General features: G+C 38.3%; 1 protein-coding gene across 1 annotated transcript; it reads right to left on the bottom strand.

The window, feature by feature from the left end:
• Positions 1 to 8,615: 8,615 nt before the first annotated feature.
• On the bottom strand, positions 8,616 to 17,592 carry rragca (Ras-related GTP binding Ca). The gene is made up of 7 exons (XM_082150538.1): positions 17,235 to 17,592; positions 15,445 to 15,648; positions 13,662 to 13,861; positions 11,115 to 11,229; positions 10,728 to 10,870; positions 10,249 to 10,397; positions 8,616 to 10,161 (listed from the first exon to the last, which is right to left on the bottom strand). Exons 1-7 carry the CDS (start codon positions 17,412 to 17,414, stop codon positions 10,010 to 10,012), a joined length of 1,143 nt encoding a protein of 380 aa, XP_082006664.1. The 5' UTR covers positions 17,415 to 17,592; the 3' UTR covers positions 8,616 to 10,009.
• Positions 17,593 to 19,658: the final 2,066 nt, after the last annotated feature.

Here is a 19,658-nt window from a genome sequence, read left to right on the forward strand (position 1 = left end):
AACTTTGAAAGACAAGGTCACAACTTTGCTTGACATCAAAGGTTAATCCAAGAAGTGTTTTAATCATAGAAATAAAAGCCAAAAAAAACAAAAAAACGCAAGTTTATTCAGCATCCTTGAGACATCACCTTCACCTAAAGAGAATAATGGCTCTTTTGTGTTTTATATTTTTCAGTTTATGTTTCTTGGACAATGGTGAAGATTTAAATGAGAATTGCTGCGAGGGAATCTACTGGTTTAGATCCAAAGCTCAAATAACGAACGGGTGGAACGACACTTGATTAAGAGAGAGTTTGTGCGATCAAGAAACAAAAAGACGGCACAAAAAGTTCTCTAAGCAAGTGATGTAACTAATGCTGTCTAGCAGGAAGTGCATTCAGAGTTTGTGCCAAAATATATTTTGTTTAATGTATCTTGGTGCAGCCTGCTACATCTCATGAACTCCTGCTTTTGACTCATACTGTCTCTCCGTAATTTTATCCTCACATCATATCTTGTTTGCATCGCTTGTTCTCCATGATGTATATTTCATTCGTGCAGTCTTTGCTGTAATTCTCTCCGTCCTTTGCTCTTGCTTAGTTTGCAGCTTCACTGCTATGTAAGCAATCTCAAACGCACACTGTGCCCACAGCAGCAGGTCTCCAACTGTCACTTCTCTTGCTCCACAGTCGTTCACACTCTCTATTCGTCATCCTGCGAAGGTCTTAAGCCTGACAGTTGCAGGAAACACCATCTCGCACAAAAAAAAAGAGGGAGTCATCACTTTTAAATCCAGCAAAAAGAGCATCAGTGAAAACGCTATGTTTGCTGGAGATCTGACATGCACTTGCACAACTGGATGCTCAATTATAATGTTTGGGATGATTATGTGAGTAACACCAATGTTTCTGTCATTTGACATGGTTGGGACACAGGGTCCTGACATGTTGCGCTGTGGCGCTCATGTTGGGGATGCATGTTCGATCCCGGCCTTTTCAACAGTCTACTTTTACTGTAATTTAATAAGCCCATTTGATTTCCACTTAAAAAAATAAAATAATATATATATATATATATATATATATATATATATATATATATATATATATATATATATATATTACAGTGAAGCACTTACAAATGCAAGTGAATGAGGCCAATCTGTAAGTTAAAATACTCATTGTTTTAATAGTCTAGCTACAAGACATAAACAATGTGTTTACATGATTTTACTGTGAAAAAGAATAATTGTATCCCTTAAAGGTATAGCGGAGGATGTTTTACTTCCTGGTGGGTAGTCTAAACTATTGGTCCTCCTAATTGTCAATCATTCTGGAGAATCAATCAAACTTTTCAAAAAGTGGAGAGGGCGGGTCTTATCTAAAATTTGGAAAGATCCTCCGCTATACTTTTAAAACTCATCTTTGATCACCAAAATTACATATTTAAACGTTTGTTTTCCCCTTGAAAAAAATGTATTGCCTTAGCTTGAATGCAACCCTACACCCTTGCCTCATTTTGTATACACGACCCCACTCACACCAGCTCAGAGATCCACTCGTTAATGATCACACATTGACCTGATTGGTTACAAGGTTGTGACGTCAGAAACACCAGTGATTTCAAAACACGTTTTTGAGACTGCCTTTGGTTCACTGCAGTTTTAAGGAGAGAATACTCAACAATGGTGCTGACTTATGAATTTGCACATGGTTTGTTTAGCATATTAAAAACATTACATAGACATATAAACAACATTAAAAGCTTGATTTTCACCACAGGTGGACTTTAATGTATATCCAACTCCTCCGTGAAAACACCAATTAGCCCTAAAATGAGTGTAAACACGTCTTGTTAATTTTGAACAAAAAAGGTTACATAGTCAATACATAAACTAGCACAGCACAGGCCAGCAAAAAACAAAGCACTGCTGAGAGCAGAAGAGTTGTGCTGTGCCATTTAAAGCTGCTTGAGTAGGCCACATTTCTCAGGGAATCAGATGAGTGCTCCGGCAGTGTCCGTGCTGTTCCTGGCCGTCTTAGAGGTGTAACAGTCTGAGATGTGGTTTCTGTGGGATTTATTACCACAGTGGTGTACTGTCCTCAACTCTTACACTGCATTAAAATGCAACCCGCATTCTCCACCAATCTACACCTTAAGCCTGAATTTCCATTCATCTCAATAGCAGTTGCTAGGGTGCCACAGGACACCCTCAGACATACACAGCGTACACAAAACCTTCAGTCACATGATCCATCAGAAATCATTCTAATACCGTATGCTGATTTGGTGCTCAAGAAACATTTCTTGTTATTATCCACATTGAATTGTTTTGCTGCCTAAAATTGTTCTGCAAACCACGATACATTATTTTTCCAGAATTCTTTGATGGATAAAAAAAAAAGAACATTTATTTGAAATTATTTTGAATCACTTTTGATTAACTGAATGCATCCTTGCTTAAAGCTACAATATGTCATTTGTTTTCGCCGCTAACCTCTTACAATAACAAAGGCGTAGGTTGATGACGCAGTGATAAGCGGAATGATTTCGGAATGAAGCGTAATGACTTGCTGTCATGCTGATGGATCTGATAATGTTTATGGATGAGTGAAAACATTCATGTTTTTTAACATGCCTGTGGTATGAAGCAGGTCGCGATTGCTAATGAGAGACAGATATCAGCACCACACGCGAGTCCCGCGGATATAAAGGAATGAGGACATTTAATTCTACCGATCTACCCGCAAGTGCAGAATTACTACTCACACAGGTCACTTTATTTGACGAATTAAACTTGTGAGGTAACGCAGGGCTGTTTTTTTTGTCTAACGTTACACTATCATACTAAACAGCATTTGAGTGTGTTGAAAGTTAAAATGTTATTCTATGTGTTAGTTTGTTTGCTATATGAGACTAGCAGTAAGCTAGACCAACATTAGAATAACATATTGATCATATTCTAACATTTCATCATGTTGAGCTACATAACATTGATTTATTTTATGTACATTTGCTCACCAGTCTAATAAAGTACATACAAGAGCGGCATCCCTGTCAAGTCATGACTTGTGTAGCTCTGTCAAGTCCAAGTTAGCCGCGGACGTGGAGCTCTCGGCATCTCGAAAACGCCACGCTGATATTGATCCTTGTTTAAGTTCTCCTTTTGTCCTAAAGTCTGCTTGCCATAATGTTTGAACGAAACAACAACAGCGTGCCACTAGATGTTACGCACTACGCAGTTGTCCACCTCTGTCGCCATGGTTACTATGACAGAACAAGCAGAAACCAAGGGATAACGCGGATATTACGTCATCGACAGGCGACAAGTGAACAGGGACGGGAACTTTTTTAAATTGTGAATTTCTCTGAATTTACAAATTCTTGGAAACATTTAGGATAATGGAAGTACACAATTGAAAGAAATATATAACAGCGTGCAAGTAGTTTTGGGATATTCTGATAGAAAATTCTTACATGTTGTACCTTTTAATAAAAGTATTCATTTAAAAAAAAAAAACATACTGTCCCAAAACTTTTGAATGGTGTATATTTGATCATTTGGCGAAATGATATGGAGAGACTTGCCTGGAACTACTTTAGCTGTGCATTTACTGGAAAATAATTGCACGCCTTACAACGTTCGTCAACCAATCAGAATTAAGCATTTGACAGGTATAATGTAATAAATTATGTAATCAATAATCCATGGCTAGCTGCGCATTAAACGATTTCAACGCAGGATGTGGAGGCAAAGAACCGCAAGACGCAAAGAGGAGATAAAAGCCATGGATAAAGCCGTGGATTATCCCGCTTATACCATGGTAATTTCCCAGAATTGACAACTTAAAGCTTTTATTGTTGTTTGCAGCGCAATATTTGTTCAAAAGGGTAAAAATTAAACAGTTATTTTCATCAGTTACAGCTAGATGTAGCATTCTGCTAGAGATAAAGTAGTGCTTAAGATGACATTTATTTGAATGAATGAAATTTTAGCATTTATTTGAATTAATTATTGAGAGAGAGATAGAGATGAGAGATGCATGTGTAAATGACCTGTCTGTTCAGCGCCTCTCTCTATTAACAATGAAGCTGTGAGTTTAATTATTTCAAAAACCAGCGATGTTACCCCCTCGTTGCTGAGAAATATAACTAACTATGCATTAAACTGTTTTATTGCACACCTTCCAGCCAATCAGAATAGAGTTTTACATTTTTTTTTATAAAAGAAGCTACTTTTTAATGGCTGTCAGTGGAGAAATACACTTGTTGACAACATCAACCAGCAAGCAGCCAAGGTAACATGCTAACCAGCCAAACCTTGACCCGTTGGTCTCAACAGTTGTGAGAGAATGTGTAGGAGTTGGACCACCTGTCATTGTAGCTGTATAAGATGTATAAGAATGTGAGATCTTAGCGATCATCTTGTCGGTTTGTATGTCCATGATCTGTCATCATCCTCAGTAGCGTGTCGGTATGGAATGCCAAATTACTAGTGCAGGAGTACTGAGTCAGGGAGACACTGAACAGAGGACAGGAGAGAGAAATGGGACTCTTGGATGAGGGACTTGGGGACGAGACATTTCAGGAGTCTTTGATTAGCAGTGTCAGGATAAACCTACAAGACACCAAAAGAGATGGGAGAAACCGCATTCAAATGCATGTGCCATTCTCCCCCTCTCTGGTTAGTCTCGGCAGCTTCACGTCTGACTGGAGACTCCAGCAAAGGGCTTGATGGGTGCCAATCCACTGTCAACAGCCATATAGCTGTCCCACATCACTGCACCAAAGCAAGCACGGATCACATTTGTTATACCCTCAAAAAGTGTTGCCTAATGACCCTTTCTCACAGCCTGGGTCGCACCCTCTCCGCCCCACCACCAGAACATCCCTGGCGATGCGAGAAGAACATGTTTTAAACCCAAACCTGATGAGGGCGGAAGGCTGGCAACATGTTTTTCATGATGCCTGTGAATAGACAATGAGGAACGGGCAAGTTGAGCGACGTGTCTCGTGTGCGTCTACACACCCTAGGACAGGCGAGAAGAACGGGCCATCCAGATCCGGCGATTACCCGATCCATCGTGTTCCATTAAGTTTAAACAAGCACGCACACACAACTTCGGCACTGGGCTGAGCTGTCCAGGACATTGTATCTGCACGAGGCTGAGATAATGGCATCTGTCGCTGTTCCTTTAGTCACAGTCGACCCAGCGCTGCCCATTAGCCGGCTGCTGGCTGACTGCCCCGGCTCGACACGCTCTGATGGCCCAACACAAAAAAAAAATACAGAATCCGACCGGCGCTCCTGTCTCGCTCCTTACTTCCCCTTTTTTCCCTCCCCCCGTTCCTACTGTCATGACTAGAGGCTGTCTGGTGTTGGATTTTGTTGGCAAAGCAGCGCTCTAATAAAAGAGGGCCCTGACAGTGCTGAGGTATGACTACTGCTTTTCTGTGATCCATACCAGAGTAGGACAGGCCAGCGGATCAGGTCCCTAATTCACAATCAGAGCGCTGCTCCTGTAAGACAGATCTCTCCTCACAGGACATCTCGCTCAGATCTCGGAGCTGCCAGACAGCGTTGTCTTGATGTAAAAAATAACCAGCACCTGGAGAAATGGCAACCGGCGCAGATTTCCTCAAGTCCTGTCGCTTTATTTAGAAAGAACCGAGCGTCGTTTCATCTGCTTCACTCCTACGGTGACGCAAGATAAAAGTCAATGCGCAGCTGACAAATGTCTATCATTCTCCACTTCTGTGTGGCACTTTCTAAACTTAGCATAACTAGCCATCAGAAAAGTTTGAGATGCTTTGGTAGACTGTAACACAGTCACATCAACATTGCGGTTGGACTGAGGTGTAGAGCGGTAAGCGTTCCCAATTATTAGTCTGGTCATTAGCGTCTGAGAGCGGAGGGGTGTGTGCGGCCGCGTCAGTTTTGATAAAGCAAAGCAATTTCAGCCGCTGCTATTCAGCCAAATTACAGTTGTACATCATGCTGGTTTCTCCCTCATTGTACAAGTGCGTGATGTTAACATTTCATTAGCATGTTGGTCGCCACTGGAAGGGTGAGAGAGAGACAAGACAAACAATAACTAGCCGTAGAGAAAGACAGAGTTTTTCGGGTCTAATTCAAAAGCGTTGGCGACATCTAGTGGATTCAAAACAGCATTCTCAAGAGATTCTCTTCAAACACTTGTTTCAGAAAATCACTTTGACTAAATAGCATAAATTTGAATCAAAACATTATTGTGCCATGTTAAAAGCTTAAAGATGACAGTAAATTTGAAAATAAAATATTTATTACTTATTTTTAACTTTTTTTATCATTTTTGATTATTATTAGTGCATTCTTTATAAAGATATTTAGAAATCCACTTCATTTGGCCTCCTTTGAATAAATGAGTATAAAATGTTTTAACCATGGTAACTTTTCATCCTACTGCAGTTGTTATGCAACAACTGTGATAACTTAGTACAATACAACTTTGGTATTAAAACAAACAAAAAAGCACAGAATTTATTAATTCTGAAAGCTTCTAATGTTTAATGGACATCACATATTAATGTATATGCATGGTTTTACAGTAGCCTAATAATAATGGGATAATAAGTGGGAGAAGCAACATTGTCTGATACATGAACAAATAGTTCTTTTTAGTCAGATCTTTTCAGTGAATTTGATTGGTCCAGTTCACAAAATAGGTCTAAACGATTTATTCAAAAATCAGATTCTTGAGTTTAAATCACTAGTTTATAGGCTAATCTTAATGTCTGGATCACTAAGTAGATAGCCTAACACAACTTAAACATAGGCCTAATTGCATTATACATAAGCCTATAATGCTTATATTCAGTAGCCTACTTCAGAATAATTGCAAGTATGATACTGCTTAAAAAAAGCTGTAAACTGTGAAGTAATTAGGCCTTGTGGTTAACATTGCACATTAAAAATTGTGGTTAGCAAAAAATGTATCAAGTCATGCCTAGCTCTAAATGCTTGTTTCTAGGGTACGCCTACCTTGCTGTGGTCAATATAAGAAAATGGTGGATACTTAAAAAAAATAAAACATAAATCTAAGTCTGACCCTTAATCGACCAGAATTGTTTAATTATTCATTCACAAGTTGCATGAGAAGCTGCTTGTTTTGGCCAAAATTTCTACAGAAGCCTATGCAAAGCCATTTAAGGGATTAATGCAAAAAAAATTACAAGAAATTAGAAGCTTAATGAAGTGGACAGAAATGCTGTCAGTGTTTTACTGGCAGTAAATTGCGTTGATGTGGGTTCTCATAATGAGTTGTGACAGTAGTTGCGAGGCTTATGCCGATCTGCTTTTATTGGCTTGTGATATTACTGCGTTATTCAAGCTCGTTTACAAGTAATGGTGTTGCCAGTGTTAGGCTTCTCGTAGAACTGAATTAAGTTTCAAAAGAGATATACAAATATCCCCTAAATTAATTATTATACTGCTATTTACAGTGTTGGTCTACATTGTTTAATGATGCATTTTATAAGGACCTAAAATGAAGGAAACAAAATATAAAGGATGTTTGAGGTAGGCTATCAAATGCCTGGGACATATCTCAGCACCGGAATAGCATACTAGCATACTGCTATTACTATTTAATATTACTATATACAGATATGGTAGAAGTAGTTGGAGTTGTATTATGTATGACATTTCCTATCCAGCCAGCTCATGTATTTTTGTTGGGACAGTTTAATACGTTTAATTACAGTGCTCTGGCGCCCCCAACTGTCAAAAAGTGAATATTCAAAATAAAATTATCCGTTTAGAATGAAAGGCCAACCTGTTATAAATAATTAATTTAAAACTAAATGCCATAACTCGTTAATCAGTCTCTATAACTAATCGAGTGTCTCAATCATGGACATTATTTTGGGTTAGTTTAAAATGAACATTACGTCAGCTTTTGGCCTACTCGCCCTCATGTTGCTCCAGCCCTGAAAAAAATATCATAAATATTAGAAAAAGTAGTACATTTCACTTGTGTACTATTCCCATTTTATATGGCAGCTTGTGTCAAAAACGTTTTACTTATTTTTACTTAATAATTCGGATTGTAAAGGGATAAAGTTGTGTGAACTGGATCAACCGATTCGCTCAAAAGATTCGGCTCAAAAGAACGATGTTCATTATTCGGACATCGTCGTCACTTCATGAACCCGCCAACGACTCGAGGGTTGGCGGGTGACAAGATTTTCTGTCAATATTTAGGACACAAATTTCAGTCTGTTCGGCCCACAAAGATATTATATTACTTTGAATATTTCACAAGTCATATATGGACTTTTATAGTGCTTTTCGTCAGTATGTCAGGCTGTATTTGAAACCATATTCATTCAACTCAAGGCATACATTTGAACAGTTTGTGAATTTCCTAGGAGTCAAAACCATATCCTTGGCATTGCTTTGAGCAACATGAAAACTATTTTCATTTTTGGATGAACTGTTCCTTGAAAAATATTTGTGTATTTTTTTCCCCCTTGAGCAACTGTCCTAAGCTTCTTAAGTACAGGTCCAAATTAAGCATAAACAGTTAAAAACCTTTAATAATTACAATTATGTCCATCTTGAGTGTGTGGCCAAGTCAAAGACAGAACATGAATACTGATTTCGGTGTGTACATGTTTTATTTCTTGTGAATGATAACACCTTTGGCAAAACGCAAGACAGGCATAATTTGTGTCCTATATGTAGTCTTAGAAACAAGAATCACAAGAAGGCTTAAAGATCAATTGGTTTGTGTTCTTCATATTTCATTTAGTTTCCATTAAATTATAAATGACAGAGCTGATTGCAAGATAATATGAAGCATCTCTACGGACATGCTTGGAATGGATTTAACTGATTCAAATGTCCTGCCACTTCAGCGTTCCTTAATATTTTAATTTTACAGCAGATTTTCTCCGAATCAAAAACATCATGGTGATTGGTGATCGGAAGAGTGAAAGCAAAAATTAGTGAGTTATAAATGTGAGCACAACTGCATTGGCACCTCAGAACCGGAATGTAAGATATTAAGGTTCGTCCTACAATGTCCTCGGATTGCATGAGCGACATGCCAAGGATGCCATAACGTAACTGGAGGGCAACAGTACAGCATACCAGTTTGAATTTTGTTAGTTAGGATCCCTGACATCTTCTAACGTAAGTGCAATCACAGTGTCCTAGAGGTCAAATGGAACGGTACAACTTTTTCCTCAGTCTTCGGAGTCTCAAACGCTCTCCTATGTTTGACTTTGTAATATCTCTTCTCTGGGCCCTGAACCAGTGCATATGCAACACCCACCCACCCTCTCCACTGAATACATACATTTACATGTGTGCGCGCGCACACACACACACACACTCAAGACAAAATCAACATTGCAATCCCTTTAGTAACCTTTCATACACAATACATGGGTTGTTTAGGTGACCGAGTGTGCATGTGTGCACTAGGGGCTTGCATCAGGCAGGCAAACTCTACATAAGGCTTCAGAAGTATACATTTTGTGCACCACAAATTTTCACAGAAGTCTGCAACATTCACGTGTTGAGGAGTAAACCAGGTATGCATTTAAACTTGGCTACTGTGTTAAGTGACCAGCAGCATATCATACAGCATTCATCCAAGTTGTCAGGCAGTTTGGCCTGATGGGGTGAGAGGTTTCTTGCTGTGCTTTGTTTTTTCCTCAGTGACTTGCACTTTGTTACTTGTTCTCCTGAGGAACAGTTTGTTAATGCCTTTTAGTCACAAAAAAAGTGTTCCACCTTCTTTTGTGCCTCTTCCCTTCCATCCATCTGTAGCTTAGCTTTGCAAGCTTACCCATGTTACATTTCTGCCCCACCCACTGCAGCAAGTTTATTTTAATGACTTTCAAAACTCTTTTGCTTCTGCTTAAAAGCTTTTGGGAGCAGTAATGGTCAGCATACTCAGAATGCAGCCCACCTTGTAGTCTCTCTCTTATTACCTTTTCCATCATCTCCACACTTTTTATCATTGTCTTTATTGCCATCTATCTACACAGTGCTCCTGGGGGTTCCGTTTAAGGCAACAGTCTTCATGAGAGGGGTGCCAGTTGGCTGGCTGCTTGTCCTTGAAGTGGAAACACCCACTTCGAACACTTCATGAATGGCTTTCCGGAAACAGTGGAAATTGTAGTCTATCAATCCTGCGGCACAAAAAGGAGAATTAAAAAGAACTGAAGACCTGCCGCTAGAATAAAAGACACCAATATAACAGTATTGCTGTGGTGTACCTTTACGCTCAAAGCTCTCTTCTCTCAGGATGCAGACCAGAGCGAGGAACCTGGTGACCTCTTTCAGGTACAGCACTGTGGTGTTGTTGAGTTTGATGATGGCCATAGACTCCTTATCATATGCACTGCCACTGCCATCCTCCTTCAACCTACACAATCAAAACATGCACTCACTATGCAGAACTGATAAAAAGCACGCTAAAAATAATGGTAAGAAAATGTGAGCTCCTCTTCTTCAGAGAAAAAGTACATAAATAATTTAATGAACGCTACAACCATGGCCATATTTTAACAGTATGTAGAAATGTATATGTTGAAATGTTGAAAAGTTTTAATGTGCATTATTAAAATGGAAGTAGCATTGGATAGATAGATTAGATAGATAGATAGATAGATAGATAGATAGATAGATAGATAGATAGATAGATAGATAGATAGATAGTCCTATATGCAAATAGAAATCATATACAAAGTCTGACCCGTAAATACAGGAGACGTCGATGACCACATCAATCATGTCGCAGCAGAGCTCGTAGGACTGCATGTCCACCGGTGAACTGTCAGTGGCGATGTAAATCTTACTGACGACGTCAAACAGGAAGGCCTTCTCAATCCCTGAATTCTATTAGCAGAGAAACACACATACACACATTGCATAATGCCCTGCAGGGTTTGATATGGGATCTTACAGCATTGAGAGCATAATAAAACATGCATGAGCATGACTGCATTGGAGATGGAGAGCCATTTCCACTGCAACAACAACACTATATATTCTTCATAACGACAATAATGTAGTGACCAAAGAGGGAATGGAAATTCATTAAGGTGCAACCATATAGAAACATTGAGGTAGAGACACATACAGATATAAAGATGTTGAGAAGGTTCTCCAGTGTGGGAAGCTGAGGGATGAGCTTCTGGACAACTTTACTGAAGGCCTCGAAGATGGAGTGATCGTATATACTGGTCAAGTAGAAACTGCAGAGGACAGAAACAAAAAATCCTTAGACAGAATGAAATACAAAACATCCGACAGATTTAATACAGCTAATACACCTAGTTCTCATTTGACAAATTATTAACACAGTGATCCAAACGCAGTGTAACGCTTTTCTTAGGTTTGCATTAATGGTACTGGTAAAAGTCACTTAACCGCATTTACACAGTGAACCAATTAAGATTTTATTTGTGTTCATTATCTGGCACAGATTAGATCTAGTTGCAAATGTTTAAACAGCACAACTATTCAAACTAAATTGCAGGGTAGTTAAAGAAACGTTTCTCATAACATTCACTCCTAACAACTGCAATCTCACATGCATATGTGCGCGCGGTGAACAGTTAAATCCACTACACGGTTAAAATGGCCATCTTAGTGGGGTATTTATGTAAAAACAGTTACGTGACTATATATATTGGGGAGACAAAAATTTGCTATGTTTTTGCAGACAGCCTCTGTTGCCAAATGAACAGAAGTGTTACCGAGACAAAAGCCAGCAGAATCTGCCACAACAGAAGTAGCTTAAAGGCTCTGCAGTGTTGGACAGCAGCCTCAGACTTAGTCAAATATCCTCTCATATCAGACCGGTCTGATGTGCAAATTTCTCTTCAAAAACATAATGAGCAACACAATTAATAATAATTTATACACTATGATAGGTGACAAAACTGAGAAATAGTGTAAGTCTAAATAATAACCACATTCATTTGCTAAGTGAATGGTAAGTCTACAGTTTAAGGTGCTTGAGTGGTCAGTGCTTTGTGAACAACAGCAGGCAAGGGTGAATTGCAAGCATACTTCTAGCAGAACACTCTAGAAGTATGCTTGCAATTCACCCCTACCCTGTTGTTTATGAAGCACTGACCACTCAAGCCCCTTAAACTGTATGCTTGACTTGCTGTACCGAACCGAGATGAAGGAAAACAAGCTTATTGCTTTTGCTTTCCTAGTATGGCTTTAGCATGTAAATGCATTTGTGTAAATGCTTAGTCCTTGTCAGATACTAAAATCCAGTAATCCACATGGCCTTATTGGTTCCCAAAAACTATAGTACCCTAAACAGCAACCAAAAATTATTTTTTTGTACTGAGGTGATCAGAGCATCTGAAGATGCCATTTTTAGATTGATACAAACAAACTATACAAACGTGAATGCAAATATTTTCAGATAACACATCATTAAGCAGACACTCTTTATCTAGATCAGAGAGTTGAGAGCTGTGTATTCATCTTCACTTTCAGTAAAGAGTACCAGGAGATTCTATAGCATTAGTGAAGACATCAGAAAGAAAACATGTAATCGGATCCAGCCATAAGTGGCACTCTATTTAAATTTTGATAACAAAATTAATTGAGCAAATGCCTGTAATGACTGAGATTTAACACAGAGCTCATGAAACATCACCATTTCCTTGGAGAACCACTTTTCACCATCAATCCATTACATCCATTATTAAGTCAACACCAGAATGGCTCTGACTTAACAGTTTCTCTGATTTAGCAACGTAAAATAAACAAAACAAAAAAACGAAATCAAACAAACGTCCTTCGCACATATTTACACATTAATTAGGTGTTCTGCAAATGAAAACATAAAGAATATCACATTAAAAAATAATAATAAAATCACAATGCATCTACATCAGTGCAGGATTTCAGTTCCATCTTCTCAGATCGCAGAAATAGTGGCACATATTGTGGGTCAAGAAGTATTTTAGGGTGTGTTCACACTTGTAATTTGGTTAGCTTGGTTCATTTGTCCAGACCCAAAAAACAAAAGAACCATTTAGTCCTGGTCCTGGTCACACTGGCATTTTAACACCGAACCTAAAGGCATATGGATATGTTCACAACCTGATTGGTTGGCTTTTATTATGTATACTTCGGACGGAGCTTACCAAACATCCAAAATAATGTTGCGTGTTGAGTTAAATGCACTCTTTGTATGTGTGTAGCCTAGATATGGTGGTATTTTGACCAGCTGAGAACTTGTGATCATGAAGACCTTATAAAATGTGTAAAGGAGTCAAAACAGTGGCAGGAATCCCTCCGTCACACACGCAAACGAAGATCTGCTGTGAGGAGATGCGATTCTAATGCCTGTACCAAACCGTGATGGGCAATATCGAGACTATGAAGAGAAAAAAATCTCTCCTTTTTAGGGTCGCATCTTGTGACATCATGGCCCGTTTTTAGTTTGTTTACATGCCTTTGGTCTGTGTTTCGTTCATTTGGAAGCGATCTCAGTCTGCTTGTTTGGTGCGCACCAGGGTTCGGATGGCATCATATTCAAATGAACCACACTAACAGAGAAATCGCACAAGGGTTCGTTTTAATCGATTCAAACATGCCAAATGTGAACACACCCTTAGTCAATAAACAGCACCAGAAATCAAATGCAAATGATTACCTGAGATGAAGTTTCTCTAAACTGGCATCTGCCAGGTCATCATTAGCCCTCTGGTGTATATCCCTCTGGGTCTCAATCTTATGGTCATCAGACAGGCCGTCTACTTTATGGATGAACACTTCAAAGTTGATCTCTGGGTTGACTCTGTAGGCCCGTGATACAGTTAGGTGGAGTCGACCAAGGGCCTCCATGTAGTCATCCTTTGAGAGGAAAAATGCTAAATAGTACGAGTTGGCAATGTACAATGTAGACGCTGACTAGGTTTAGAGAAAAAGCTATACTTGAGGCTACCAAACAAATTGAAAATTACATTTGACATATTTGCAAAATAAAAATGTAGAATTACAAAAGAAATATGCAAAAAAATATCAGTCTCCTCTAAAAAGCAGATGACAAGAATGTTAACAGCTCTTCTTGACACAACAACACATGTTATGGGGTTTGCTAATCTGCAATCTAATCAACCATATCCTTTAAAAACAACTTTCAGCTAGAAGAAACACTGAAGTGCTGAGATAACATACTGACTTCTCTGTATCAGCAGAAACACAAAGTCAATCTTGTGGCTTTTTTTTTTTTTTTTACCTTGAGCCAATGCGATACAATAAGATACAATGAGCCAAGCCTAAATGACAAACAACATTCAATTAAATGAAACCAGAATGTCTGGACTCAAAGCCAAGATTTAAATGATCTAATCATTTACAACCATTAACCCATTTCAACTGCAGTTTAACACACTATTTACGATAGCTTCTCGATTGGTTACATGGGAAAGGATTCTACAGAAAAAATGTTTTAAACTTCCTTTGGCAATGACAACTTTATTGATTAATTTGTATTAAAATTACTTTATTTTTGAAATGTAAACACACTTGGATACGGAGAAGATAAAATCATGTAATCAGGGTAGAAATAAAAGAAGTTGAATAATAATTTTAAAAAAACCTAGAGCTGCAAGATTCTGGATAAATTGAGAATCATGACTTTTTTATTATTTTTTTCAAAGAGAAATCACGATTCTCCCTCGATTCTGAACAAACAACTAAAAAAATTACTTTTTAAAGAAAAGAAAAACACTAGAGGTTCTGACCAATGTTACAATAATTGCTGCAGTCTATTTAAAATGTTTAATTAATCTGAATTATTTTATTTTAAATTAATAATTTATGACTCACTCATAAATACTTCACTTGTTTCATTACTGGATGAGCGTTTTTTAACAGTCACTTGTCACAATGTAATCGATACAATCGTCATTTTAAGCGCCAAGTTACTATTAAAAGCTGATCACTCTACCGTAGACAGTGTTCAAATCAAAACTATAAACTTTTATCTCAGTTCTTCAGAAATAATATGAATATCTGTAACACAGAAATAACCATACTGTGTGTTTGACTATTTTGAAAAGACTTTTTGTGAAGCTGTTTAATACCTATACATGACAACCGCTCTCTCTGGGTCAGCGCCAGCGCCGTCGCAGATTTAAATGTTCTGGTGTGATTTTTTCAAAGATTTAATAGACACAGGCAAATCGTTGTCATTTAGGAATGAGACCGTGTGAGTATTTGAATCGAGATTGTGATATTTTAATGATTAATTGTGCAACTCTACTAAAACCATAGATATTACACCAACGAAAATGATATAGCGGATGATCAGTATTTGTAATTACGTTTCACAAAAGAATCCAGCCAATCTCGAATTACTGACAGAAATGCATCACTATGTTGTTTGGGTGTGTTTAGTAATTAGAGTCAAGGCTTTGAATTTTCGGTTTCACCTGTGCATCGATGACAAATATCAAGGCCCCAGTTCCTCTGAAAATCATCTCGTAGTCAAAGGTAGGATCAAAAAAATCCACTTGTCCAGGGAAGTCCCAGATCTGGAAGTTGACAAAGGAACTGCTGGAGATGTCATCTTTATATATCTTGTTGGTGCTCTCCAAAAAGAGGGTCTCGTTGGGGGACATCTTATGAAACACCACCTGATAAGTCAAAGACATTTAATACATTAAAAGCATTCTCAAAGTGCCCCGTCTCACCTCCAAGAGGTAATAAAGTCAACCAGTTGTGAAATCAAACTAAAAGCCCAGTCACATGCTTCATGGGGAGCTTACTGATGACAAGGCTTACAGTATGTCTCAGAGGCCTCAGATTAAAATTTTTAAATCGTAAAGCCAAGGGAATCATGGGCACTTAAAGGTTGCACTCTTTTAGCACAAAGTTTACACATTTTCTATTTATTACCACTTTAGTAACCACTTTAGCATTAGTACAAATCGTTTTGGATGTTATACTGACACCAATTGTGTGAAATTATGAGGAAAAGAAGTCGAAACAAAAGATATATTTCAACTATATACAATTTTTGAAAGGGTTATCTGTTTTTTAGTAGTGATACAGATTTTAATTCTTATTTCATCTGTCGCTCGCAAAATACACTAAAAAAACAAGTCATGTTCGCCACAAAGTAGACATAACAACAATATGCTGCTCACAAACTTTCCATTTAGAATCAAGTGGTGCGTAAATGAAGTTCTGAATTATGAATCATGTTACAGATTTCATATCAAATACCCTTTCATATACCCTGAAAGTCATTGTATATTTTGCTCACTCTGACACCTACTGGCGTGGATGCATGATGCTGCTGCTTCACCTCTGATTTATTGATTTATTTATTTTCTCCATGAGTGCTTATAAGTTGCAACTGTCATGTGTTCACTTTCAGTGCTTGACGATGCAGCATTTATCCTGAATTGGTGGTGTGGAAGTTGTAGGTAGTGAACAGCTTGTTTATAAATAGTTTGTAGTTATTGTTATACTGTTTGGTACATTTAGAATTGTTTTTAAAGCGAAAATGCATCTTATGAAATCTTCTTCTCTTATATATAAGATGAACATAATATTACAATTGTATTATTATCAGTAGTATTATCCCAATCAATTGCATGGAACAGCTGGTCATGTGACGTCACCATGGAAGCGCCCACACAAGGGTGCCCGCTCCATGTAATCCTGAGTGAGCCTCACATGAGAAATGCACTCAAATGGGTCTTACACAATTTCATGTACCTTACCATACCCAAATAATAGCTTTAATGCCCAAAAATTGTAAAAGGAAGAATAGAAAATTCATGGACAAGAATGAGCTAAACCATTTCTGTTCGTATGATCTACAATACATCATCGGTGTTGAGAGGTTGTGGGGGATGCTGAATGTATGAATAAGCATTTCAGGTTTTGATATGAAGAAATCACGTGCCACATCAATGCCGGGTGAGTTATCACAACATGAACATAGGACATCTATATGCTACATATTCTTAGCCAGATGTCTGAATGTGGTGTATTTAGGCCTGTGTGGCATCCAAGTCCCGTAAATCCACCGCTGCTTAAGAAATAGGTTGGTTGTAACGGTTCTGAGTGGTGATCTTGCCCCAATGCCCGTGCCCAGTGACAGCTCGGCTGCCTGGGGCGGCTCTGACCCGGTTCTAACTCGCTCGGCTAAGAAGTCAGCAGGGGAAAAGAACGTAAGTTACACTGTCTAAATACAATCTCTTCCTCCTACCTTTTGGATAGATGACTTCCCGCTCCTCCTTAATCCCATCAGCAGGATTCTCGGTTTGCTGTCGGAGGGACTAGGACTGTCCTCAATGTCTCCCTCCTCTTCTCCATATCCAAAATCTTTGGGAAACGAGTCCGCCACCCCGTAGCTGTCCGCCAGCGGTGCCTCGTACTGGATCGACATGTTGACCCCCCTCCCCAACCCCTTTAAAATATAACCTGGCTGATTATTAGTAATATAATCAGCACAAAATAAATGCTGAGAGAACAAACATAAAACCTCGTTATACTAGAAATGGATGAGAGCAAACTTATTATGGATTCTCCTTTAAATCTTCAGTCTCTTATGTTTCCCATCTCGATGAAACGCCCACTTAAGATCGACACTCGCTTGTAATTGGGCAACCACCCAGTAGCTCGTATGCTGATTGGACAAGTAAAGTGTCACTCTAGTAAGCTATTGAAATGCGGGCGGATCGTTCCAAGTCATGTGCCTGGTGGTCACCTGACAAACGGAATCGTGTGGATGGTTGTTTTTTCCGACCTTTCACCTGAAATGGTGTTTCTTGTCTTCAAATGCTGATAAAGAATTGTTGGTTATTGTTAAATGTTGTTTATCCCTTGCAGTTTTTCCTGTGGGAAAGAGGCCACACATTACTCCCCGTCCCCGACCCGGATATTAAACAAACTATGCCCTTTCTAAAACAAGTATGAATCAGCTTTGTTTTACAAAAGTGACCACTGCACTGACACGCTAACACGTCGGCCTGTTATTCATGATCATGATCGATGAGTGAGAGCAATTTTATAAATACCTAGCTATAAGTTTATAAATACAATATAGGCTAGCCTGAGGTCTGAAAGGAAATGTCAGTTTTATTTTAATATAAAAAAAGTAAAACTACCATATTTGAGATGAATAATGTTGAAAGCTATAACTTATAGTTAGTTTTAAAAATGTTAATATTAAAATAAAACATGACATTTACTTTTAGACCTTCCAAAACTTTATTAAACAGTCTGTTGTTTATTATAATGAAGCTATGCCACACATAAATCGTGTAGCCTATCTCGGTTTTAAGTGCACCACAGGCTTTTACAACACTGGCTGACCAATGTGTCACATGGCTGCAAAGCCAATGTATGGAAGTAAAATAATGACAAATGTTTTTGAAACAAAAAAGCTTGTTGAATTGCACTACTTGAAAAAATATGCATTGCATTAACCCTGCTTGCATTTTTATGGGCTGAAATTCAACATGGTTGTATATTTAGGCTGTGCATATTTCAATTCAAAACATTTCACACACGTTTTAATTAATTCAAATTCAATAATCCATATTCACCTTTCAGATTTCACTTCCAAAATATTCATTCTGTTTGAAAATACAACCTATAATATTTGACAGGCAATTTTCGGTCCATTTTATTTCGCTTTACAAATTCGCTTCCACAAATTCAGTGGTTCAAATTCGACAGAAAATTCAACATTTGACATCCGGGAACAGCAGGAATAGCAGTAGATTGCCGATTGATAATCTCCATAGCTGTTAATCGGCCTCACCAGCAGGGGGTGCAAGCGGCTGTTGACGAAGAAAACTCTGTTGAGGTTTTTTTATTTTATTTTTTTATTTTTTATTTTTGCAGGTAGTCCAATGCTTTTTAAGTAATGTTATGTTTATTTTATGTAAAGTTTATTTTGTTTCTATAAGTTTATTAAAATTAGAAAGTGTATCTAAAATTTTAAATTAGAATTAATTTAGATCCATTTGACACTATTTACTATTTTGATTATTATTTTTATGTATAATAAAACTAAAAGCTGAAGATTTTACCATTCTGCGTACTAGGCGTACTAGTACTAGTAGGCTTGTATCATTCATCAGTGCTTCTTTTTCCACTCCAACGTTCCAATAATTCCTGCCCACTAAAAGCTGCGTGGATATTTGCTTACCCCACAAATAGGTACCCTGGTAATCCAGAGTTCTCGCGAGAGCACAAGTTGAATTTGCTCAGCGAGTTACTCTGGTGTTGAGTAATGATGCTCATTAAATATGCCCCTCTATCTGAGCTGCACCAATCACATTGGGTTATCTGATATAGGCAGGCCAGAGGCGAGATGACCGCTGCGACGTCGAAGTCATTAGTAAACATTGCAAGATGGCTTTGGATGAACACCAGTTGTTTGAAACGGCTTTGGCCGCTACAATGAAAGATTTAGACTTTTTCTCTAAAAGAGGAACAGAAGACAGCGCTTGAATCGTTCCTTTGAAAGAAGGGCGTTTTTGACCGGATACGGCAAGAGTCTAATCTACCAGTTGGCTCCGCTGGTAGCTAAGCGATAACTTGTTGTGATTGGTCGTAGTGTTATCCAATTGCGTGCAGTGAGATTTTCAAATGCATGCTTGGTGCCGCCCTTCGAGCTGCC

This window comes from Leuciscus leuciscus (assembly GCF_965113295.1).
Source record: "Leuciscus leuciscus genome assembly, chromosome: 20".
Taxonomy (NCBI): domain Eukaryota; kingdom Metazoa; phylum Chordata; class Actinopteri; order Cypriniformes; family Leuciscidae; genus Leuciscus; species Leuciscus leuciscus.